The sequence below is a fragment of the Crocodylus porosus genome, unplaced genomic scaffold, assembly GCF_001723895.1.
Source record: "Crocodylus porosus isolate Cpor-Errol unplaced genomic scaffold, CroPor_comp1, whole genome shotgun sequence".
Lineage (NCBI taxonomy): Eukaryota > Metazoa > Chordata > Crocodylia > Crocodylidae > Crocodylus > Crocodylus porosus.
The window spans coordinates 99,097,927-99,124,019 of NW_017728931.1; the positions used below are offsets into that span (position 1 = coordinate 99,097,927).

The 26,093-nt window shown below is 46.2% G+C and overlaps 1 protein-coding gene across 1 annotated transcript in view; it reads left to right on the forward strand.

Moving 5' to 3' along the window:
* Positions 1-10,324: 10,324 nt before the first annotated feature.
* The window catches only part of TES (testin LIM domain protein), a 47,527-nt gene continuing 31,758 nt past the window's right edge, over positions 10,325-26,093 (forward strand). The window contains exon 1 of the mRNA XM_019543410.1: positions 10,325-10,428. Within this exon, the coding sequence (XP_019398955.1) occupies positions 10,402-10,428 (27 nt within the window). The 5' untranslated portion in view covers positions 10,325-10,401. The remainder of the gene's footprint in view (positions 10,429-26,093) is intronic.

The window sequence follows — 26,093 nt, forward strand, 5'->3', positions numbered from 1 at the left end:
AAATCAAATGAAATATTGCACAATAACAGCTTCTGTGAATAGGTTTTTTACAGAACCAAGAGGTACATCTAAGTTCAACTGGTATTTTTCTGGCATTATTTTTTGGCTAACTTTATCTGTTTTAATTATAGATTTGTTAAATAATTAAATGTTGTGCAAGTAGGTAACATTTGTAATTACTAACATTTTATTACTAGCAGTAAAACCTGGCAAGTTAAAATGTGAACTAAACAAACAGATCCATTTTTCTTAGTAATTGATTCCTGTGCTGGATCCAATAAAATACTTACGAGTCTAAATGTTAAGCATTTACTGTTAAAGTAATGCCTGCCTCTTAAGAGCTATCCCCTGAGTGGAATCCAGAATTCAGTGACAGCCTTGGCTACCTATAAAGTGAAGAGAGTTTAACTGCAATATTTAAAGGAAAGCTAAAAGAGCCAAAATAGTGAACAAAAGTCTAAAGACATCAGGCTCAGTACATAGCTACTAAAGAAGCAGTCAGAAGTGCAGCTGCTCAGTCTAACTCATGGCATTTTACAGAAAGCTGGATCCAGCCCATTGGGCACTTTCATCTGGCCCGTGGGTGCCCACCAACTAATTGTAACCTGCCCAGCCTCCATGCCTCACTCCCACCCTCATGTATGGAAGTACCCAGCCCACCCGGCATGGAGCTTCCAGGCAGGGCTGGTGCTGTCACTGCTGCAGCTGCCAGGGAGCCTGCTTGGCTTCCCTGGCATCCAGCAGCTACTCATCTCCCTGCTGCAGTGCATGCTCTGGGCAGCAGCTAGGAAAGCAGAGAGGGTGGGTGGATGGGGAGCTACAGCTGAGCAGAAGCACAGAGCTGGGGCTGGGGCTGGGGCTGGCAGGAGCATGGAGCCTTCACCTGGGGTTGGAGGGTGGTAAAAGTATGGAAAGTGGGTGGACAGGGTATGGGTGTGAGGAACCCCCCACATGGCACACAGCCCCTGCCACTGGTGGCGGCAGCAGCAGGCAGGGGCCCTCAAGACACTTGTGGTCTACACAGGCACTGCCACCTGGCAGCACACAGCTCCAGCCAGAACTGCACGTGGTGGCAAGGAGCACAGCCAAGCCTTCCCGCCTCTATCATGTGGGACTACCCAAAGCACATGTGCAGCTCCTGGCACTCAGGCACTGCCGGGGAAGCCCCACACACTGAAGCCATCTGTCATCCCCACACCCAGCTGTGCAGGCCCTGGGACTCCACTGGAAGTGGGGGGGAGCCCCACCCCTGCTTCCTGGCAGAGTCCTGGGACCTGCACGGCAGGCAGCAGGGAAGGCAGCTGGCTCCATCATATGGGGCTTCCCCCAGCAGTGCATGAGTGCCAGGAACTACACATGTGCTGAGGGTAGCCCCACGCAATGAAGGCAGGCCAGCCTAGCTGTGTTCCTTACCGTTACATGCAGTGCCGGCCAGAGCCATACATCGCTGGGCAGCATGGCCTGTGTGGGCCATGAGTGCCATGAGCACCTGACATGTACTGCTGTTGCTACTATTCGTGGCGGGGCTGTGTGCCATAAGGAGGGGGGGAGTGTGGGAGGGTCCCCACCACCCCACCCTCCGTCACTCCCCCACAAACCCCACACATCTACACCCTATGTCCACAACCCCCCTGCATATACACCCCCAACATACCTTATGCCCCCCCACACACCCCACCATGCACACACATCCACCCCAGCCACACCCTATACACATCTCCACACAATATACAAGACTTTATTTTTGAGTTATGCAATCATCTCTATATACAGTACACACACAGAGATCATGACAAAAATATTTTTAAATCAAATTTAAATATGTTACAGTAGATTTTTGACTTTCAGTATATTTTTTGTTTTCTGGTTCCAAGATGGCAACCCTCCCCTCCCAAAAGGACTACTTCAAAGGGCAAGGGGAGGTGCTTTTGGTGGCAAAGGTTAGGGGTTAGGGGCAGGATTTCTGGTCCCAAGATGGCAACCAGGCTGCAGGGCACCTGTCAAGGGACAGGGCTACCCTTGTGGGCATTGACAGCTCACCAAAACTCATTACACGGCTCTCCAGCTGAAATAATTGCCCACCCTGAGTTAAACCAATCCTTGCAGCCCAACAGACATTAGCTATTGGGTCAGGAGGTTGGGGGATCGAGGTCCAATTTGGAGTTGATCCAGGGAGAGAGGCTGAATCTCTACAGCTTGTTCTCCTAGCTCCAGCCCCCTCTCCCATACTCTGGTGCTGTCTCAGGATGGGAGAGGGAGAAGACAGGAGACGGAGGTCCATTCTGGGGTTTCCTCAGCCTGCACTGGAGTGGGGGTCAGTGGTATTGGAGACTCCCCACCTGGCAGGGGGGGAGCTCCAATCCACCTTCCCCACCCTCCAGCACTGGCCTCCAGGCACCCTCCAGTGCTGGCTGGACACCCCCCCAAACAAAATCCCTCCACTCCCACCCCATCCTCCCATTCTGAAATTAGCACCAAGAGCAGGGCTGGGCTGCATCAACCCAGCCCTAGATTCAGATTGTCATGGGATTGGGCCCTTTTAAAGTGCTCTGCAGCCATGTACTTGTGTTAGGTCATGGCTGTAGAGTGCTTTCAGGGGCCAGATCAGGTGAAAATTACCACTTTTGTCTGTGCCTCTAGAGTTCAGCAGAAGGAAAGGCTGTAGACAGAGGGGTGTCTTATATTTTATTCCTCTCTGGAACTCTGGCATTTTATTTTATTTCAGGCTGCTGTCTGGCATCTCCATCCACTTGGGGTCAATATCCCAAAACACTCTTCTGAAGACAAGTGCCTACATTCTCTCTTTTAAGGATTGGAGAATGACTCACATTTTTGCTTTTAAAAGACACTCAGAGGAAGGTTTTAGTTGTGCTAGTTCCCCGCCCCACCCTGAACATTACATAATATGCTACTTATTACAAAGCACTCTGCTGGGAAGTGCAAGGACTGGGGACCAAAACTCTTACCTACCCCTCCTGCCTCCCTACTTTACCTGACTGCCCTAAGCGCTAGGCCCTCACCTTTTTTCTCCAACCCAATGAATCTTTAATTATGTTCTTCAGCATGGCACAGCTTCAGAAGGAGGGATGAGAAGTACCACTACACTTAAACTAACTCAGAATCTGGTGGTTAAGGCATTGACCAGAAAGGTGGGAGACTTTGGTGTGGACCCCCTCCAGCTGAGAAGAGCACTGAATCTTGGTCTCCGCTTCTTGAGTGAGTGCTCTAACCACTAACCACTATTCTACCATAGAAAGAAGGGCATCTCCTATCTCTGCCATCCTTGAAAAGAAAGCAGTAGCTACCACAGCTTGTGAGCAGCCCAGCCCTCTGATCTCTTACTAACTCAAGCCCCTCAGGGGATTTAGGCATAGAAGCACCTACTTTCTGGTTGCCATCTGGACTTAAGTATGAGATTGACAGAAAAATGGAAGGATTGGGGGAATTCTGAGCACACCCAGAAATGGAACCCTAAGTGCCCAAGGGATGACAAATCAAAATGTTTAGTCATTTTTAGGATTATGCAGCAGGTAAATGGAGCCTTGGATTACAGCTTTGGACTTAGACAGCTACATATCACCTATTATATTACTTCAGTCCTTTCCTGGATCTTGCCTTCTCTGCTATGCTCCCCCCATCTATTGCGTCAGTTGTTATATTTAAATAGACACAAAAAGGCAAATGTCATCCCTTTTTAGGACTGAACTCTTCTCCAAAAACTAAATCAGTGTATTAATACACGTCGAGACAAAACAGACTTCTGTATTTATATTATAGTTAAGATTATACTTAAGGAAAAAATCTTAAAAGCACAACACTGTCATTAGCTATAACATATGAAGTCCTAAGGAACCAGCATAACCAGCCAATTGCAGAATTCAGCAAATCAAAGTGACTCAGCCACTTTACATACTTAGACATAAGAACTATTAATTGAATTTAGCTTCACCAGAAGTAAATGTTAAATTTTATTCATCGGCATAATGACATCATCCTATTTCAGATTCAGAGTTGGATAAATGTCAATAGTAACGTACTTATAATGCACTCATCACTGTGGTATTTGAGTGTATCCAAAAGTATAAAATCAGGCCACCAGACTGCTTACTCACCCTAGTCTGTTAATGTTTCCAGAAGGGTATATGGTAAAACTATTATTTTTTTTCTCTTCTTTTATGTATTTTCCTAAAGAGATGTATTGTGAAAAAGGTAAATTTGAGATGTGTTTTGTATTCTGCTCAAAAAGTGGTAAGATTTACAGCAAGATATTCTGCAGCAGCAGTTGGCAACCTCTTACTAATAGCAGGCCAGCACTTGCAACCCAGCTCCTACTCAGGGCCACCAATCCCCTGCCGTGGGCCACCCCTAACATCTCAGCCCTACACAGAGGGCTGTTCTCCCATGCTTCTAGTGTAGTCAGCATTGAAAAATGTGTCAACTAAAACTGTGGCAAGGCACAGTTTGGAGTAGCTAATTTGGCAGCAACCGTATATGGAGGCTGCATTAGTGGTGTGAAAAAGCAGCCCTCTGCACAGAGTAGGAGCAGCAGGGGATCGGTGTACCATTAGTAAAACACAGAATAGATCAGGTGGCTGGGTGCCCTAATAACCCCAGCCCCCACAACCAGGTGAGCAACCCTGTAGTAGGGCCTGAGACAGCGGACCCATTAAGACAGTGTGGGCTAGTTGCTCAGAAGCCTGACTTGAGGCACCCTCAACTGGTCAAGGCCTGGGCCAGGACCAGAAGGGTCAAAAAGGCCAGGGGCTCACCACAAGGGACATGCAGAGCTGAGGGCCTGGGGTTCCAACTGGCCTTGGAGGTGAGGCCAGGGCCTGTGTGGTCAAAGGTCCTGGGGGGGACACACCCAAGAGACGGAAGAGTACAGGGAGCTTGGCAGCCCAAGCCTGATAGGAGGGATCTAGTTGGGGTCCAGATGGGAGGGCTATGAGGCCCAGTGTGGGGCCAGAGACATTAAGAGCTTAGATGCCATCTGCAAGGTATAGGCTGCGATGTAGTGGATGTTTGGAGCTCCAAATAACACCCCCCACCCCGGCATTGGGGCAGGAAATGGGCAGCCTCCCACCTAGATAATATCGTCATCATTTTCCATCAAGGCATGGCAGGAAACAGGTGGGCAGTTAGCCCAGAAACAGATGGGTGGCCAGCTTCTAACCGGCCCCAGGAAGGCCCCCTATTACAATGGGTCAAATCTGGCCCACAGCCATAAGTTGTTGACTTGTGTTGCATAGCCTTGTATCCCCTGTGAGAGACCCAGTCCACTGCTCTGGTCATTGCCACATTACACACACCTTCACAACCCTGAGAGACAGAGCTATATAACACTACATTTTGTAATTAAGCCATTCCAGAACCCTGGACCCAGCCACTCCCAATGAAAATATCAGTACAAGTCATAAAGCACCACTTGAAGCAAGCTCAGAGCAGCACCCTAGTCCCAGCTGGGCTGAGGGAGGGTAACAGGGCAGCTTGAAGCCACAAAAAACAGGCCCCACCCACTCCAACCAGACCCAGTCCACAGTCTTCTTGTTTGAGAAAAGGTGAAAGTTTTTGGCTTCTGACCTTGCTTGCTGGTTTTCCCTCTTTCAGAAACTGGCTCTGACTCCAGCTTCCAATCCTGGTAAAACTACTGTTATTCCCTGATTTTTAGCTCTCTGGTCTTGATTCTGGCTCAACCTTTGGCTCTGGCCTCTGGCTTCTGACCCTGGCCTGTCCTGACTTTGGCTATGGCTTCTGAATCCAGTTCTGATGCCTGACCCCTCCCTGGGAACTGATCTGGACCATACCCATGCTTTATGCACAATACACCTAGAAGGAAGGGGAAGTTATTTCTGAGATCCTCAAGAGAACTGGAAGACTAAAGTCTTACAAGACCTGCCATACAGGCTACTTAAAGTAGGGTTGCTGGTTGTAGCCATGTTGGTCTAAGCACATAGGCAGGCAAGTTCTTTGGGTAGACATGGTATCTTTTATTAGATATCTCTTAGTAGGTTTATTACTTAATTGGTCTGATAAAAGCTACCACATCTACCCAAAGAATCTTGCCTGCCTAAGATCTTAAAGTAGATCCTTTGTTGAACTGGGAGCACTAGAGGTTTCCACAACCATGTGTTGATTAGAAGATGAGCTGTCATGTTGGGTAAAGCAGATTTGCATTACGTAAGAATTTCTGTAGGCTTTGTGTACAAATTAGCAGATAGAAAGCTATTTAAGCTTTACTACATTTCTGTGCTCACATACCAGGTAACCTGTCCTTCCTTTTATACATTTTTAAGTTGTACAAATCACAAGAACATTCCATCCTTGAGAAGCACAAAACAAATCTAATAAAGGAAGTAAGCTGGACAGCTTTGTATCATTTTCTAAACTTCCATAGTGAATAGCAAAAGAACTTGTAGCAAGGTGATTTGGCCCTTTAAGTGGAGTACCCAACCCAGGAACAGCAGTGAATGATTAGCTGGGAATTAAAAGCCCAAGTGGGGGTGACAGCAAGGAGCTTAAGTTGGGAGAAGCAGCTGTTTTGTGGGCAAGAAGCAGATTGAAACCCAGAGGAGTTTGCCTTTAGGAAGGGCAAGAGATAAAGGGCCCTCTCTTAATAAAGCTAAAGGTTTAATTTAGTAATTTGTTTGGACCAAGAATCATTGGTTTGTGTTATGAGGATTGGCTCAGGAGTTCCCAAGGAAGTGAAGCCTGATAGTGAGATTGCAGGCACCCACACTTACTTATGGACTATTGTTCACACTGCCTAAGGGCCAAAGCCTGCCTGCATGGAAGCAGGTACCCCAATCTGCTTACAGGACTATCCTGCAAACCTTATGATACCCAAGCTGAAAAAGTACAGCTTACTTGCTACTCAGAATAACTATTTTTATAATAACTAACATGCTCTAGAATACACTGGTTCTCATATTCTACAAAACACAATTTTAACTCTTCTTTTTTTTAAAAAAAATTGTTTCTCCTAAACAAAAAATTAAAAATGTAATCTTATTAAATGCATTTCTTACAATATTTGGGCAAGTAAGTGAATCTTTAATATAGAAGACCTGGCTCAGACTGTATCACTTTCACTTTTCAAATTGGCATTGTAAAAATGTATCCAGTAAGATTTTGCATTAGAATTATAGGTCGTTTTTTAAGATTTTGCTTGATAGACCTTCCAAACTTTAAATATTCTTGTAACATTGCATTCTTCCTCCCTCTTTCCCCCCCCTTCCCCCAAAATTTCAGACCAATCTTGAGTCAAGCACATGCTGGCCCTGTCAGTGTCCATAGTTTGATGTGCCTGCCTTGCCCCTTCTCTCATTTCTCATTCTGACATAACCAGAGGGGCCATCACAGACTGGCGTTAGATCTCTCTATAGAGCAGAGTAAGAAGCAGCTGGCACCGTTAGTTATGCACATTGTTGGCTGCTACTGAAGTTTCAAATACAGCAGTTAGCTAGAATATTGTTATTTCTAAAGACTGATCCTTCAGTCACTGCTGTGATGAGGGGGAGTGGGGTTCAGAGACTAGAATCCTGTATTAATTTTCCCTTGCCTGCTATCATTCATCCACAAGCAGTGGCAATAGTAAAAATATAAAAAACAAAACCAAAAAAAAATTATAAGAAAGGCAGATCTAGCCCCTGGGGAAAGAAACTGAGCACTCTGCATGTGAAAGCTATTTAAGAGCAGTCTGGGGGAAGGCAAGGCATGTGTTTGTGTCAGACTATTAGCTGCCTAAATCAGTGAAACAAAATAATCTTTCAAGTTATCAGCAAATGCTGCCTAAGGCATTTTTAATGCATATGTCTGTCTTCCCTGCCCCCCCCAGTCTCCCCCCCAAGATTTTTTTAAAAATCTGGAAAGAGAAAATTTATATGGGACTTGACATTCTTAGCCTGAAGAATTCAGATAAACAAGACCTGAATTTAACAAACACTAATGCCCATGCCACCTTAATTTTGTGATTCCTGTTATATTTATATGACCTTTCACAGTACAACTTCTATAACACCACTTCTTTGAGTAGCAAATAGATAAAAATCACTGGCATATTAAAATTTACAACACAATCTATGAAACCAAGGACTGTTTTCAATTATAGTACTGTAAATCTGGAAGTAAATCCGCTGGAGCAAATCCAGTTAATTTTGTCCAAATTTACACTGATGTGACTGAAAACAGAATCTAACCACATAATTTACAAGGCCTTCTTAAGGTTTTGTTGGGGAAGAAATTGGCCTAATTTCATTTGGCAAAGTTGTGCATTATACTTAAAATATGCAGAGAATATATCCTGACTTGCATTGCTTGAAGAATGCAAGATGTAGCTTTCAGATTGTTTGTTTGTTTTGCAAAGCTGCCTGTTTTTACATGTTAAACTGATTCTTTTTCTGACAAGTAACTCAAGATTCTCTCCAGTCTTTTGTAAATAGGAGTTATTGACACATTCCTTTTACTCTTTTACTTTCTTTACAGTATTCAAAGTGTAAGTGATACATGTTAATGTTTCACTTGAAACTAGAGGAGTTCAGCCTCTGTCCTGGGGAGCAAATCTGGCCCAGGGAGCCCTGGCATCTGACTTGTGGGGCTTCCCACAGGTTGGGAAATTTCCCAATGGGGTAACAATGGCAAACAGTATAGCTACCCTTCTCCCCTGCTGCCAAATTTCCAAGCCCCATATGGCTGGATTCAGGCCAGGCCTTGCCCCCTTGCCCCACATGGCCGAATCAAGGCCAGATCACGATCCCATGTGTGTCATGATATTGCGCCTACCCCTCACCCCCATGTTGAGCTGGGTTGTGCTAAGCCCCCTTCCTCATGTGGCTAGATCAGAGCCAGGCTGCCCCCGACTCTCTCCACATGGCTGGATGGTGCCCCAAGGTCTCTCTGGTTTTCTAATCAAGCACTGCTGAGGAAGTCAATAGTCTTCATGGCCCTGAAGACTTCTTAGCTGCTCCTATTTCACTGCCCTGCAGAAAGCTTTTAAGTCCCCTTTGTGTTTGGCTTCAATCTCAACTGAAAAATCAAACCCCAGGCCCCTCATCTATTAGTAAAGCTTCTTTTTTTTTAACTCGAGTAAAAGAGGTGTTTTGTTACATGGGATGATGCCCCTCACCGTCTGCACTCCACCCCCCTTCTCAAAACCCTAAATTTGGGTTTTCTTGGACATATCCTCTTTTGGGGTCCTCCCATCTTCATCTGAGCATTTTTTTTTAAATATCAGCAAATGTCTGAGATTTTCCTGTGCCACCATTTTCCCAGCTTACCCCAGCAAGGAGCTGCTTGGGCCTGGGGGGGATCAGGGAAGGTGACTGGAGGCCAGGGCATCACGTGCTCTGTGCACAGGCCCTGGCACCTGCGGGCAAGTGAGTGTGAGCATCAAACCTGGGTCTGCAGCAGGGTGGGGGGAAGGGGCTCTTTGGGTACAGCAGGGATCCATGTGGACAACAGGGCTGAGGGGGGCAGGGGCTATAGGTTGGGAGTGAGGGGCACTGGCAGGAGGTTACACAGTGGAGTGGGGTTGGGGTGGGGGTGAAGTGAAGGGGCACTAACAGGAGGTAGGGGCAGGATGCAGGATGGATCTGTGAGCGGCTCATTCCAGGGGGTGCAAGAACCTGGGAAGGATGGCTCCTGCCACTGCATGCGCTCCCAAGCATGCATGGGAGGGCGTGTGCCCCCTGATCTGTGTGCTGGGGGAGGGTGGGCTGCCTGTGCAGGCTTTCCCTTTGGGTGCCAAACTTCATTGCTACGGCACTAGGGCTGCAAGTCAGGAGTGAGGGGTATCAGCGGGGAGGAGCAGGGGGGGAGAAGGTCTGTGTGTTGGGAGTGAGGGGCACCAGCATGGTCTGGGGGGCAGGGAACTGTGGGTCAGGAGTGAGCGGCAGCAGCGGGGCTGGGGGGGGCGAGGGCGGGCTGTGACTTGGGAGTGAGGCGAAGGGGTAGGAGCAGGGCACGGGCATGTCACTGTCCCCTCCGACAATCGTATAGCCCCTGCCCCCACAGATGCCCTCTTGTTTGAACCTGGAATGATGGCAACCCTACCTAGATCCCCATGGTGTGAGGTGGGCACTAGGTTTTGCTGCCACCTTCCTGATTACAGACGCCTCATACCACAGGCAAGAAAGCACAGAAGAGAGACGTGGTCCCTTGCCCTCCAGGCTACCCCGGTCACACGCGCCTCATGCCAATCGATCCCCGGCCGCGGCCAGGGCGGACGCCAGCACCAGGTAGCGGGCGGCGGCGGCGATTGGCTGGCGGCCGTCCGGGCGCTGCGCCGCCATTGGCTGCCGCGCTGCCTTTGTTCCGCACCAGCCAGTGCCGCGGGGCAGCGGAAGTTTGAGCGCGGGGCTGGGGAGCCGCAGCCGCAGTCCCTGGGCGTGAGCTCCGCCGCCGGCCATGGAGCTGGAGGGCAAAGTGCGGAAGGTGAGTGAGCAGGGGCGGTAGCGTGAGGGGCAGTGCATGCCGCACGCACTCGCTGCCTCCCCGGAAAGTTTCCCCGCAGTCCCGGGGGTGGAGGGGGCCCGTGGCCGCGCTCAGCCGGGAGCGCCTCTCCTGCGGAGCACCGGCGGCGCTAAGGAGTCCTGTGACAGCCTCTGCGCAGGCACCTCTCCACTTCCTCGTCCTCCCCCGCGGTACTTGTTGTGCAGGAATGGGGGGGGCGTAAATATGTCTGGTTATGACCTAGTGAGTAGGCGCAGAGGGGTCACGAAGCGTCTCTCCGGCACCAGTATAGTGACCGCGTCTCCCCTTCGCTTAGTCTCTAAGGTGCTTTGCTCCCCTGGCTCCTGTCAGCCTAGGGGTTCAGAGATGGCTCCTGGGAGGGAGAAGCTGGTGGGTACCTGAGGGGCTGCATCCCTGCCAGTGCCCAACGCCCCCATTGCCAGCAAGGCAGGTGCGGTGCTGCAGGGACCAGGTTCTGGATGCTCCTTTAAAGGGCTTCTGGCCTGGTCTTCAAAGGGACTTTGCAGTAAATAAAAGCTTCTTCTGATCACTTTAGCCAGCGATCAGTTTGACAGGTTCAGACGGCGCCTTGCATTGAGGACGTTGCTTAAACTGTAAACAATTCTCTTAAAATTTTGGCTCTAGAAGTAACAGCTTTGTGCAGGCTTGTGCACGCTCTGTGTTCTTGTGGCTTGTCTTGTCACTATGAACAGCAGTTAGTAAGTCTTTCTTTTTTAAAATTTCTTTCAGGTCCAAATCTGATTACTTTTTTTTGCTAAGAAATTTTTACAGGCTATTTATTTCTAGCCATTTAAGGCATGATGGCTACAAGGGAAGTTAAGTTGGATACAAAGATGACTAATAGCATACTCGGCTGTGTTAGTAGCAGCTTTGCTAGCAGATTGAGGGAAGTGGGCAGGGAGGATGTGGACAAATTGCAAAGAGAATCTGGCAGAGGGCAATGAAGTGTTAGGGGGCTGGGGCACATGACTTCTGAGGAAAGGCTGAGGGTTTATTTAGTCTGCAGAAGAGAAGACTGAAAGAGGATTTAATAACAGCCTTAAACTATCTAAAGTGTGGCACCAAAAAAGATGGATCTAGGCTGTTCTCTGGTGGCAGATGACAGAACAAGGAGCAACTGTCTCAAGTTGCGGAAAGGGAAGTTCTGGTTGGATATTATAGAAAACTTCCTTGAGGACTAGGAGGGTAGCCAAGCACTGGAACAGGCTGGCCCCAGGGAGGTTGTGGAATCTTCTTCCTTAAAAGCTGCTAAGACCCAGCTAGACAGAGCCTTGTCTGGGATGTTATAGTTGGGGATGGTCCTGTTTTGAGGTGGGGGGGAGGGGTTGGACTAGATCAGTGTTTCTCAACCCACAGGTCACAACCCAAAAGTGGGTTGCAAGAATATATGAAAGGGTTGCGAACAAACTTTAAAAATCAATCAAGGCAGAGAAGGTTCTTTGGGTGAATCTGATATCTTTTTATTAGGCCAACTTAAGTAGTTGGGGGGGGAAAAATTTTAGCGAGCTTTCAGGTTTAAAAACCCTTCTTCAGGCTGAAGAAGCTTCTGAAGTTGGTGTGCGCTCTTCCGGGATGGAATGAATAGTAAAGAAGCCAGAGGCTGGCCTGATATGCATGCAAGACAGGCCGTCAGTGAAGATGTAAACTGAGGAGTCAGTGGGTGAAAGACAGGGTGGGTGGATGCGGGGAGAAAAGGGGAATGAGTGCACTAGTTGAATAGCAGAGCAGTACCTTGGAAATGGATTCTCCTTTTCAAGGAGAAAAACATAGGAAACCGTGGCACTTCCCTTACAGGCTGGCAGAGCTCCAGCCTGTGAGGGGCTGCTCCCCCCTCTCCCCCCGACCCACACTTGGGAGGCTGGGGGCAGGAGGCAGTGGGTCAGGACTGGCCATTGATGTTTACAAATAGGTTGTGGAACAGAAAAGTTTGAGAACCACTGGACTCGATGACCTCCTGAGGTCCCTTCCAACCCTTCCTTTCTGTGGTTCTATGATGGTATTAAAATGATGTGAGGGTAAAAATTCTACTAATGTGAGTATGTATGTGATGTCTTAAAAATACTTGCTTAGTCCTTTAGTTTTACTAGAAATTAACCAAAAGTGTAGAGTGGGGTTTTTTTGGTGACCTTTTATTGGACCAACCATGTAGCTGAGAGGAGACATTTAAAACGGGTTTCAGGCACAAAGTGCTCTCCTTCAAGTCTGGCCTACTTTGTGCCTGAAAGCATGTTGAACATCTCTTACTGAGCTAACTGTATAGAGATTGTGAAAAAACCCTTGCTTGTCACGCATTTCTTGAATCGCCATCAGAGCCATCCCTAGGGGGGAGCAAATCAGAGCGACTGCCCCGGGCCCCATGCTTTGGGGGGGCTCCGTGGAGTAGAGCAGAGCAGCCACAGCAACTCTGCGCTGCTGCCAGCTTCCTCATGTCCCCTGTACCCTGCTCAGGTTATCTCTGCTCATCATGACTATTACCCTACTAAAATGTGCAATGTCATCGGCACATGGTCAACTGTTGGTTAACAACTCACGAATCCTAAAGTAACGAAGTTTCAGGAAGCAAAGGCCAGGACTGTGCCCCAGATAACTGACACACAGGAGTCATGGAATTGATGGCAGCTAATCAATTTTGGAGCCTCGTGCATTCTTACTGTCTGCAAACAGCAGCCCTGATCAGCAGGGATCATGGTTTTCTGTGTTTGAGTCACAAATTCTCTGATTAACAATCACAAAATTTCCAACTTAAACCCCATAGTCCATGTTTTTCCATGATTAAAATGAAATGCCACTCTATCTGTTAAACACAATGTTTTATTGATATATTTACAATTTCAAAGTAATTTGGAAGCCTACCAGCACCTCCATCACTATAATAAAATAAATTCTAAATGTCTTTTGGTGCTTTATTTTGGGTTTTTTATCCTGGAAAATCGGAGCGCCCCCTGTCCCCTTCACTCACCAGGATGCGGGGCCACCTGAGGCTGCCACCCTCCCCGCCCCCCCTGCAACTGCTTTGTGGCTCTGAGCAGCCTTGATGGGGAGGGGGGATGGAACCTGCCCACTGCAGGGTTGGGGCTCACTGCCCTACTGCCCTCCCCCTGGGGCCTCCACAGCCCAGTGGGAGGGATCTGGTGTGGCAGGGCAGAACGGGGATGGGCAAGGAAGTGCTCGGTGCAATCTCTGGGAGGTCTACGCCACCACGGCAAAGTATTCCCTTCCCGCCCGGCAGCAGCAAAGAGCACAGCCACGTGCCACCACCCCCACTGCTGCCGGGCGGGAAGGGGGTGCCTCACCATGGTGGTGCAAGGCTTGTGGCAGCAGCATCAAGCTTCCCCACCCTGTTCTGCTGTGCTGGATACAGCCCACTGGGCTACTAGGGCCTGAGGCGGGGGAGAGGGCGGCAGCGGAGCAGAGAGCCTACCATGGGCAGTCTACATTTGTGCACACCCTGAACTCACCACCTTGGATGAGCAGCCCACTTCTGTCCTACTCCCCACCTGGGCCCTGCAGCCATGCACCCCAAGCTTCATGTGCTGCCCCAGCCCCAGCCCTGCCCAATTCCCTTCCTCCCTCACTAGGGAGGGGCCTCAATTTCCCCTGCCACCAGACTTACCCTTGGGGACCTGTGGGAGCTGTTCTCCAGGCTGTCTGGCAGCCATGTGCACATGTACTCGTGGCATCTCCTGCTGATAGCCCTCCTCCCACTCCCCCCAGCCCCTTGCAGGCTGGATCTCTGCCAACCTGCCAAGAGAAACCCAGTTTCCCATGGTTTTCTCCTTTAAAGGAGAAGATCCCTTTTTTTCTTTTTCCTCCTTAAAATGAGAAAATCTGGGTTTTACCATATTTTTCCATGGCAAATAGAAAACCCAGCTTGCTGCCTGTTGCCCCTCTGGAACCAGTTCTTCAAATTTGGTACCAGTCACCTTTTGTGGATACTGAACTTGGTGCCATCTCAGAAAATCCAGGATTCCTTATAAATTATTACTCCAACCTTCTATGTCTTGCCCTTGTGTAGTGTTATAATCTGTATGTTTTTAAAAAATAATAAAACCTGGGCATTACTTGTTACAGCTGAGGGATTAGGGCCTGTGAGCAAGTGTATGAGAGCAAGGTGCACATAGTAGCTTGTAATTGGTGAAAATGAACTTATTTGAATAGAATTAACAATGGACTCAATGATTTTCCAAGTTCCCTTCCTGCCTTACAATCTATGAAACAAAATCTCTTAAACTCCTGTACAAAATTTAGGCCCTAGTGTTCCCTGAGAGATTACCTCATCTTTGTAAGTGAAATGGGGAGCCAGGGAGACTGGTGTGAAGACTGCAGATTTACAATGTTTTCATATTTTAGAAAATCAGATCTGAAAGCATATAAGTGTTATCAATTTCTTCTTTCCCTTGATTCGGTCATGGTTTGAGCAGATTTGTCATGGCTGAACATCTGCTTTGAATCATATAGTAGGTAATGGAAATAGTCAAATGTAATATTATGGCACAATAGCTTCTCTCTTTGGCCTGTGTTGTGTTTTTAGCCAACTTTCATCTTTTTCTCTCCTCGTCTCAGCTACAACACTAGTCTTTCTCCAAAGGTTCTTCTTAATTACCTGATGTCAGACATCCAGACTCGGAACGTGACACAACAAAAGAATAGCACAGCTGCATCTCTATAAATTGGCCTACTTTCCCTATTGTATTTGAACTTGTATTTGGTTCCACACAGAGAATGCAGAGAGACGGAAGACTTCTCCACCCTGCCCCTGGGAATATTAATAAAAAAGCTCCTTTCTCCTTCCTCAGTTTTTTTTCCAAACTAGCACAGCGACCATATGTGCTCCTTGAGGGAATAGTTGGTAGTCCTTGACAGATGAGTGACTGGATGAACTGAAAGCCACACTCTTTGACCATATGTGCTGTAGTAAATCAGCAGCCCTTGCCATCCAACTACTTTCTTCTTTCTCTGTCTTCCCCCTGGGTGATGTAAGAAACAAGTTTAGCGTTTGGATTTAAATTATTTTGCCCTACTATGAGTAACAGCCCACAACAACTGAACCACCACTGTTTCTTTTTTAAATCATTTTTTCTTTTCTCCTGTTTCTCTCTAAGCCCCTCTTCATTTCATACTCTTGATATTTTTCTCAAACTTCCTTATGCTCTTTAAAAAAACCAAACAAACCTATTTGTCTCCTTATCAGTATCAGTCAAGCTTTGCCACCCAGAACTGATAAAGCACTCAAGGCATGCCAACAGTAAAGAATTTTATTTCTGTTTAGGGAGAAACTTGCCCTGACATCAGGTCAGATACCAGACACTTAAGAAAGGAGGATGTGGTGACCGTAGTTATTTGTAGTCCCGAATGTAGTGTGACTGGTGCACACTTTACCAGATGGAAAGCTGGACCGAGCAAGTGGGGTGTAGCATGAAAACTCCAAAACGTACACTGCTGATAGACACTGGAGAAGGAAAAAGAGACCTCATCCATTCTCAATGTGTAATGGTCCTTTTTTTGCAGCATAATTTCATTTCATCCTCTCTGCTTCTAACAGTGATCAGCCTTCTAACAGGGTACATCTGGGGTTCTTCCAGATCCTGAATGCAGAGTCCCATAACCTATAACTCCTTTCTCTGCACATACGTGTTACCTTTCCTGAAGGCTGCTGTTGCCTTCAAATAATTTTGGATAAATTGAGTAGGGGGGGTTGTCTGTGTGACTCCTTGAGGTCCCTTCCAGCCACATCTTTCTATGATTTTTGTGAAAAGAAAAAAAAAAAATAGGAAAACAAATGTTTTTTGAACTGCTGAATGCTTCAAGCTGGTTCACATAAATCTTCATAGGGATTTACACTGATATGAACCAATCCATGTTTACATTTGGTTTAGGCATGCTGGTACAACTTGACTATATATTAGAAAACCCCAGAGACTACTTTGTCTCCAAAACAAGAACCCTGCGTGCCTATAGATGTGCTCATTGCCATTCTAATTAAAATGCTGTAGTGTCACCTCATTGTCATGTATATCAAGCCTCCACACATTTCAAAACAGCCACAGGGGCACTTTAGCTAAACCTTGTCAAATTAACTTAGCTAAAAGATGCTGCAGTCATTTTGAAACTCAATGGGGGGCTAAATACGTGACAGTGAGCTGTTTTAATTAGAGCGGCTGTCCAGGAACAGTCCTAATTAGAAAGCCCCACGCCTGAGTATGTGTATAGATGACCCCTGAGACTAAATGGACAGAGTAGAAATAAAACCGCTTCCCTACCCACTGCAATTTCACATTCCTCTTCTTTCTGTCAGTAAACAATCACTTTTGTTGGCTGCTTTGTGATCTAAGGAGGAAGTGATTTTGTAGTTCAAATATTTTAAGAGCGTTGTAGTAGAGAAGTAGGGGAGCCAGTAGGCCTGCACGAATAGGGAGGTATTCAATTTGGATTTGGCCAATCCAGAGGACAGCAATTTGATTCGCATCACTGTCCTGAATCAATTTGGCCAAATCAACTTTGGAAGATTCAGCGCTGATTTGAAGAGATTCGGTGATTGTGGATCGGCCAGGGAGAGGCAGACACAGCTGGGAGGCTCCAGATTCCCTTGCGGATCCTCCAGCTGTACCTGCCTCTCCTTGGGCAGGGGGAGCCATGGGAAAAGCTCCCATGGCTGCCCTACCCTGCCCAGCCCCATCCCCCACCTGGCCCCAGCCTAGTCCCAGCACTTAAAAAAAAAAAAAAGGCCCACACTCACTGGCTGCAGCAACAGTGATTGGGGCATCAGGCTCGTGGCAGAGCCCCCCTGTGGGGCAGCAGGGATCACGCCCCCATGGCACCTGCGCAGCAGCTGTCGCATTGCGTGGGTACAGCGCAGCTCTGCAGGGCGCTGCACACTGTCTGGCAACTGGGGCCACTGGGGCTGAGTGATGCCAGGCTCCGGCTGACAGGTGGAGCTGCCTCAGCTCCCAGAACACCGCGCAGCGTCCTGCCAAGCCGCGCTGCACCCATGCAATGCAACAGGTGCCAGATGGGGAGGGAGGTGATTCCCTGCTGTCCCCTACTGCCCCACACTGCGTGGGGTGGCTCTGCCATGAGCCCTCAGAGGCCCTGATTGCTGCTTCCAGAGCCACTGAGTACGGGGCTTTTTTTTTAAGTGCCAGGGTGCTGGGCTGGGTGGGGGCTGGGGCTGGGCAGGGCAACCATGGAGGCTTCTCCCACAGCACCTCCGGATGTGCCTGCGGCTGCCTCAGCAGGGGCAGCCATGGGGGCTATGCCCTGCTGCTGCTTGCCCAGCCAGCACAGGGGGGAGCATGGTGCAGGCACAACTCGCTCTGAGCAGCACCAGGGCAGAGCCCTCACTCCCAGCACTCTGCCGCTGCTTGTCAGCCAGTGCAGAGGGGTGCAGGATGCAGGCACAACAGTGGTAGGAGCAGGGGATATGCCTTGCTGCTGTTCGCCCCCTTCTGCCTGGAGCAAGCCATGACTGTATCCTGCCCACCACCTTCCCCCACCCCCGGCTCCCTGTCTGGACAAACGGCAGCAAGGCAGAGCCCCTGCTCCCAGCAGTGCCATGTCTGCATAACGTGCACACACACACACACACACACACAACCCTCTGCCCTGGCTGGGCAACTTTTCCCAGCCCCAATCCCTCCCTTCCCCAAACCCAACAGACTTACCAGCTGGAGGCAGTTGACACCTGTTTCGTCTATGGCTGAATCTCCGAAGCAGCCAAAACTTTTTGGAATCAATTTGGAGCTTTTAATTGCTCTCCCAATTTTTTTTTTTTTTTTTCAATTCAGTCCCCGAATCAGGCTGAATCTCCTCTGAATTGAGTCAGCTACAGAAGCTTCACACAGCCCTAGGAGCCAGGGTGCTAGCATCTCAGGATTGGCCTCTGACTTCTTCATCTTGCTAATCGATTTGCTTCCTCTGCAGTATTTTGATGAATTATAAAGTTCTTTTTGCCATCCTTAACTCAGCTGACTACCAGTGGCATTCTATTTGTGTATTTGATTCTCTAGTGTAGCCAACCTACAAGCTCAAAGATCATGACATTTATTTTAAAAAACACATACACAAATTACTACGTTAAAGTAATCTGTGTCCTGTTCTAAACTACCCCCGGTATATACCAGACATACAGATGCACTATTACCAAATTGAATTTTCATACTCCACCCTGCAGAAATATGTACACACAGACCTTTGTTTGCTCCATCCCCCTTTGCTATTTACTAGTTTCCATGAGATTGCAGAGGTGCTCACAAATTGGCCTCAAATTGCAAGGAGCATATGCTGGTGAAACTGATTCTGTCCCTCTTGTTGCTTTTATAACTTTCTGCAAGTGAACTGTAAAAGGTTCTCAAAGAAGCATGCAAAAGAAGAACCTCATGGAAAGGTATAAGAGGGAAAGTGTATATTTCTGTAGTTGGGTTAAATAAATCTGATTCCCTTGTAATTGTTAACATATGTGCTTTTTGGAAAAAGTAATGCAATTCTTTAGTTTTTCCCCTTAAACCACCTATTTTAGTTCTCACCTATATAATTCAGTAGCCTTTAAATAAAATTGTTTGTCATTGAAATAGGGGAAAATGAAAATTCCTTGATGATTGTACAGTAAAAATGAAGTTTTGAAAGGAATAACGCTAGTTTAAAACTAGACTTTTTAAGTATTTCCAGACATTGACCTACATTGTACATAACCGAAATAGTGGCTGGTTTGTTTGAAATCCTGTGTAAGGATACCAGATGACTGAAGAGTTAACACTTCATTAAACCCATTGCGAGAACAAAGGTTCCACTAAATCTGAATTCTGTCACACTGCTGAACTTTGTAAAACGAGTCAGTAGGTCACAGCCCTGTGTTACAAGCCATGCTTTTACAGTATGATCACACGGCTTGCCAGACAGAGGAAGAGACAGCCTGGCAGTGACTTCTATTATTCTGTACAAGTTTCATGGTACAGTACATGCTTTGTAAAAGCATCCTTCTGATTGATGGGGGAGATGGGGGGAGGGATCAGCTTGTGAAAGCACTGCTCTAAAAAGTGGAATGTCTGATTTGTGTTTTGCATTTGCAAGATTGAGTGCTAATATACTCCTGTATATGGGAAAGTTGCAGACAGAAGAGGTAAAGTTCACAAGTCCATTAGGAGGGGCAGTTGTGAGGTAACGCCTAAAGGATATGTAGGAACAAACTCTTAAGTTATCTGTGTTCTACAAGGTGAAGTTTCCATTCTTGAAATGCGTTTCCTGTTAGCTTACTACTGCTATGGAAACAGTTGTAATAACACAGCTGAGCCCTGTCGCATCTTCCAGCATATAGGGCTGGACAGCCTTTGGTGCACGTACCACAGGAAGCCTGTGTGTGTGGCATGGAGCAGATTAGGAAGGTGCAGGGAGCAGAAAGCAGAGCAGGAGATCATGCATGGGAAGGGGATCAGAATAGCACTTATGGCACGGGGCTTAATTTGTGGCATGCCTGCCAAAATGATTGGCTCCTCATTGTGTGTAATGAATTGCATGGAAGAGAAAACATATGATTTCTGCTTTGGACTTAAACAAAATTTATCTGTGGGGGAGGAAAACCTCAGAGAGAGAGAGTGTGTGTGTGTGTGCATGCACACATGCAGTGATGAAGAAGGAATGTTTCTCTTTCCAATCATTGTTAATTTCATCTCAAAATAATTGCTTTTCTTCATTTAAGAAAATTAGAAATCAGGAAAGGCCTCTAACCACAATAGGTGCTCCGGACAACCATTCTACTTCCTACCCTCTTCAGAAATGTAATGAAACTATAGTCCTCTTTTTCTCTCTTCTCATTTATCAGCTCAGCAGTGACAATGGTGCTGAATAAAAGTCTTTCCGTTCATTTGATTTGTGGGTTGACACAGTAAAGGCTGTGACCTATTGACCTATAATAAAGGCCAGATTTTGTTTCACCTATTAGGTGCATGAGCAAAGTTGCATGCTGATGTGGAATCCTATTCCACCCTGCCTGAGTTCCTGGAAAGTTAATAGCAAACATGAATATGGATAGTTTTCCTCTTTCCTGTTTTTTTTCCTGTGATTTCAGTCTTGATGATCAATGGTGGTGTTTTACAGAGGTAGGTATATTAATAGATTTTTCAGAGACTTGGCTAGAGTGGAATAAAATTAAATTTAGGTGCTTAAGTCCTCTTAGGTGCCTAGTATGTGGAATAGAATCTGGTCCCAAGAGTTTAACTGTAACTCCATAGTGTGCTGTCCAAGTGCTAGCCAGGCCCAGGTCTGCTTAGCATCCAGAATCACTTGAGGGGTATGGTTAGTCTGGCATTATTGTAAGTCAGTAGAAACTGTTGAAGTGGAAAAACTTGCCATAAAGGACCCACCAGAATACTATCTGTGAATCTATCTATTCATAGATTGTTAAGGGCTGGAAGGGACCTTGCAGAGCATCGGGTTCAGTGCTTCCCCCTTCGCCACCCCCCCGACTCTAGACAGGAAGACAACTGGGGTTAAGTGACCCCAGTGAGGTGACTGTCCAGTCTCCTCTTGGCGAAAAAATCTAGGGTAGGCGACTGCACCACCTCTGAAAGGAATTTTATTCCAGTTTTTCCTAGTGTTAAGCCTGAAGCGGCCTTCCAAGAATTTGTATCCATTGATCCTGGTCTTCCCTGGGCGTGCCCTAGTGAACAGTTGTTCACTGAGCTCCTGATTCACTGTGATATAGCAGTAAGCCACTATCAAGTCCCCTCTCAGCCTTCTCTTCTGTAGGCTAAAGAGGCCCAGGTCCCTCACCCTTTCCTCATATGGCTTGCCTTGCAAGTCCTTGATCATACAGGTGGCTCTTCTCTGGACCCTCTCAACTTTTCCACATCCGTATTGAAGTGTCAACTTGTCACTCACAGCATGAAGAACTATAAGGGTGACTATATAATTTGACTTCTCAACATAATGTTAACATATTACAATCTCATAACCTAAACAGGATATAGAACTTCTGGTTAGGCTAGAGTATATTATTTAGCAAGATTTTCAATATGCTTTAAAGATCTTGGGTGGCAAGCAGTCTACTTCCTCCCTAGGTAAGTTGTTCCAGTGATTATTTACCCACCCTCACAGTAAGTACATTGCCTTATTTCACACCTGAATTTTGTTGGGCTTCAACTTCCAGTCATTGCATCTTTGTATACTTTTATCTTGGATCAAAGAGCCGTGTAGGTTAAGTGGCTTTTTCAGCCCTTTCCTAAAGACCTAAATCTTGAAAGGGAGAGGTTTGACCTTCTACTGACTTTTTTTTGTAAGACCTCAAATGTTACAGAGTAGAACAAACCGTGAATATTTTAAGAATCTTCACCTTCCTTCCTGTTTTGCAGTTCAGTGAAGTTCTGGAATAGAAAAAATTCTGGTCAAGAAATTTCTCTTGTTATACCACTGCTTTTCCCTGTAATTGACTTTGCCAACCACTGAATACTTTTAGAATTTTTGTAAAATGCTACTGCTTTAAAAGAAAATCTAGGCAAACCTGTTTTTTTAATTCTACATTCTCCAGTAATTCTGTGGTAGGGATGCCAAACTTATCTGGCCCCACAGGTTTGGTAAGAGTTGCTGGACTGGGACCATCCCCCTGTGCAGTGCCCATGGCACTGGGTCTAGCCTGAACACTGCATACTGCATGCCTCAGCCCCACAGCATGCAGGCTGGACCTGGTGCTGCAGGCCGCATGGGATAGAGATGGGCTCAGTCTGGACATGTAGCCCAGGCTGTGCCCTCCCCCCATCCCAAAGGCAGCCAACACCCAGCCTGCAGGCAGCATGTGCCCCCTGCCAACCCCTTGTGCACAGTAAGCTGTGAAGTCAGCACGTGCTGTGTGCAGTATATGGTGCTGGACAGGTCACCCTGCATGCTGGCTTCAGCATGGGGCACTGCATGCAGTGTGTGTCCTCCACCAGCCCAGCCCTGCGCACTCACTCTGGCCTGGCCTTATCCAGACCAGCCCCAAAGCCAGCACGCAGAGCTGGTCCAGCAAGCCACTGCATACAGCACATGCATCAGACTGCCCATCCTGTGTTGTTTTGCATGGTGCAGGTTCTCGATTCTAGCCTGTGCACTGGGTGCGGTGCATGGGGGGTCAGTCTAGCAACCCATAAACCTGATCATGTGACTCTGACATTCTCCCACCTCCCTCCTTCATGGTGGGCAGCAGGTACTGCTTACTTTCTTCTTCCCTCCCTACTCCTCTGTGGCAGGTGTGGCTTTCTAGAGGTAAGTTCTCTTCTTCTTTCCCTACCTCCCTTTTTTCTTCCCTCAATCATTGGTGGCCACTCCCCTTTCCCTCCTCCCCACTCCCCAGCACCACTACCACCACCAGAGGGGATGCCCATGCCAGCAGCCAGGTTGCAAGCACCTACTGTGCCTTTCTAAAAGGTTGCCAACCCCTGTTATACTGTATGCAGTCTACTTTTTATGCTCATAAAGTCTAGGGACAGAAATTGCACACAGACCGATGTAAATGATCGGACACTTGTTCAAATACATAACACAACAGAAATTCGGTGCACATAAACCCATTTCAAAATGGCCAAAACTGATTTAAGATAAATCTGAATGGAAATAGTATTAGCCTTAACTGATTTTAGTTTAAATCGGTATATTGAACTTCTGTCCCAGATCCCACTCCAGATTCAAGTAAACTACAGTCCCCTAGCATCCCAGGATGCTCTTCCCCTGCTTCTCCCCGCTCCCCTCACACGCTGGGCAGGCTAGCCTTGGCCCACACTATCTGTTCCAGCTGAGCAGGAAGGCTAGCCTTGGTTCACGCTGTGTGCTCCAGCTCTAGCACCCCCAGCTTCTGACCTGGGCCACTGCAGGCTGCATTTCTGGATTCAAAAGTGAATGTTTGTTCACTTGCTTATCAGTTCAATCTATGCAGCTTAGGCTAACCTGCAAAGACTTAACTGATTCACCCTCAGGGTTTTTGACTGTTTGTATTTAGTCAAAGTGTGAAAAAACTAGAATAATTAACAATAATAGCGGTTTGTTTTGTGTGGCTCTTTAGTTTGTGTAAACTCCTTGAGCTTACAAAATAATAGTCTTAAAGATCTGAGCACTGTGTTTGGTACTAGTACAAATACAGTAAGTCTCAGCTTGCTTCCAGAGTTGTTTGATGAATGTTTTTGTATTGTGTGTTATGACAATGGCTTAATTCCTGTATCTGTTATGCTAGCTACATTCACATCTACACTATACTTGTCCATTCTGAATAAACACAACTGGTATTCTTTCCTTAACTATTTATTTCTAAAGACTAATAGTCATTAGATTTCTTTTTCTAATGCTATAGGAAAGACTTAATATTTACATTCTGATTTGCATGCAACATTCTCTAGCTACATATTGTATCACAAATTAATTGTTACATTTGGTACCTTATCTTATTCCTTTTATAGGCAACACCTTGATTTATGCTCTTTTCTGTACTGTTATGAACATCTTCACTAATGTTTTTCCTGGCATCTCTTGCTGTTTGCATTTTTTGGCCTCTCTTGCTGCTTGTATTAAATGAACTTTCTCCACAGCTGCTTTTAAGTCTTAATAGTGGTTGGCTTTTTTGTATGTGGTTGGCTTTTTTTAGCTTTCTTATCTGGCAGCAGATGCTGATTTTATTGTTCTTGCCTATTGTGAAAACAAGAATGGGAGATTCTTTTGACCTATTATTGTCACCATAAGGCACTAATACCTTATTAATTTTGTATAATTCTCAGTTATACAAAATTATAATTATATTATACTAAACTGACAATCTGTATGTGTGCAAGAGACTCTTGGGTTGAGAGAACAAGAGAGCCAGAGGCATATCTTTTTACTTTCTTTTCCACATCTATTCATGTTGTTAGTTCATACTCTAATCAGATCTTCCATTTTCTATACAATGCCCCACAACAGCTGTACCAAAAAGATGCAATAAACTTCGTCACATGTTTTGAATGCTTTAGTAAGTACTCATCTAATATTTTTCTTTTAAAAGCAAGGTAGAAGAAACCTTCCAAATACAGGATGCTGAAGACTTTTTTCCCACCATTCAGCATGAACTGTTGTTTCCCATTGATGTGACAACTTGTCACAAAGGTGCTGCAAGAATGAAAGATTCTGTTTTCATCAGATTAAGATCATGTTGATTAATGATATTTTAGTTTTCTTTCTGGGACTAGATGTCAGGTTTTAGGATTTTGTGGGGAAAGCGCAGGGGTTTCAAATGGCTCAAAGGTAGCTAGGCAAGTTGGAGCTCATGGATGGAGATTTTTCTACAGGAAGTGTGCCTCGAAGAGAGAAGCATTGCACTAGAAACTCCAGAAGTGACAACTTGGGTCATGGTGCCCTTGTTTTAATTCCTACTTCTTCTTTTCCTTTACATCTTGCTTGAGAGATGAGTTCTAAACACATAACCCTATGTGGATGTAATTTGTTGAGAGCAGGGTAGGGGAGCACTCTTCATGGTTACAAAATATCTTCTCATAGAATTCCAGCAGGACCTCTTGTCAAATATAGTCATCCCTATTTTAAGATGCATCAATTGAACCAGAAATTTTGACTGCATGTTTAGATCATATTCATAAAACTTTTAGATTATTTGACCTCTTTTGTATCTAAAAATATTGTTTTATAACATTAACAAAATGAGAGCCCACATGGTAGTTAAGAAGGCACATACAGCAATAATGCCTATGTCCTTATCAATGAGCAATGCCTTGTCACAAGATAGAAGTAACCGTAAACGGGGGAGGGGAGGGCAATAGAAAACCCTTGATAGTTCAAGTTTCAGTATGCCAGTAATGTATGCCGAGGTAGGAGAGTAAGAATGTATCTGAGTTTTGGAAACTTAAATAGATGTGAATTCCAAACCTCAACTTCTTGGGCTTTTTGCACCTTTGTTAGTGATTTTAAGCCACAGACTGGTCATTGAGATATGACTTATATCATTTTAATGCAGGGTGTGTGGTATCTTTTTATAGTGAGACATCTGGACAAACACTAGGGAAAAGCATTTACTGTCAGCACTCTTAATTGTATCCCTCTGAAAATAAAGGACATCAGTTTCTAAGTTATAACACTACTAGAAAATACAAAAATCACTTAAGACAGGATCTCACAATGTGCTGGATTGATATTTTTCTTTAAATCAAACCTAGTATAAAAAGGGTCAGGGAACTAGGGGTATCGTTTATCTTAAGTTTCTGCTTAGCTCAAACATTTGTGCTCTAGTTATAAATCCATGATAATTCAGGTTTATGGTTAAAATGCAGTGTCTGCTATAGTATATCATCCTTATGAACAGACTATTAAATGCTTACATTTGGCCACTGTGGTTTTAGGGTAGCAGTAAACACTTGCCAAAGCTTTGTGATATAAAGATGTCAGTTCCTTTCCTGGCTGATTTTAAAGCATGGGGGGAGGGGTTTGTTTTTGGTTTTTTGTTGTGTTTTTTTTCAGGGGAGGAGGGGGTCACTTAGCTGTGACCAATTAAAATACTCTTACTCTTAAGGGGGTGTTAATCATTGTGCCTCTCTAGTCTTGAGGAGGCATTCCCTAGCTGCCTTGGAGTGTGCACCTGGGCCTGGCTGCAGCACTTACTTCTGTGATCTCTGAGGGTTCGTGTTCTT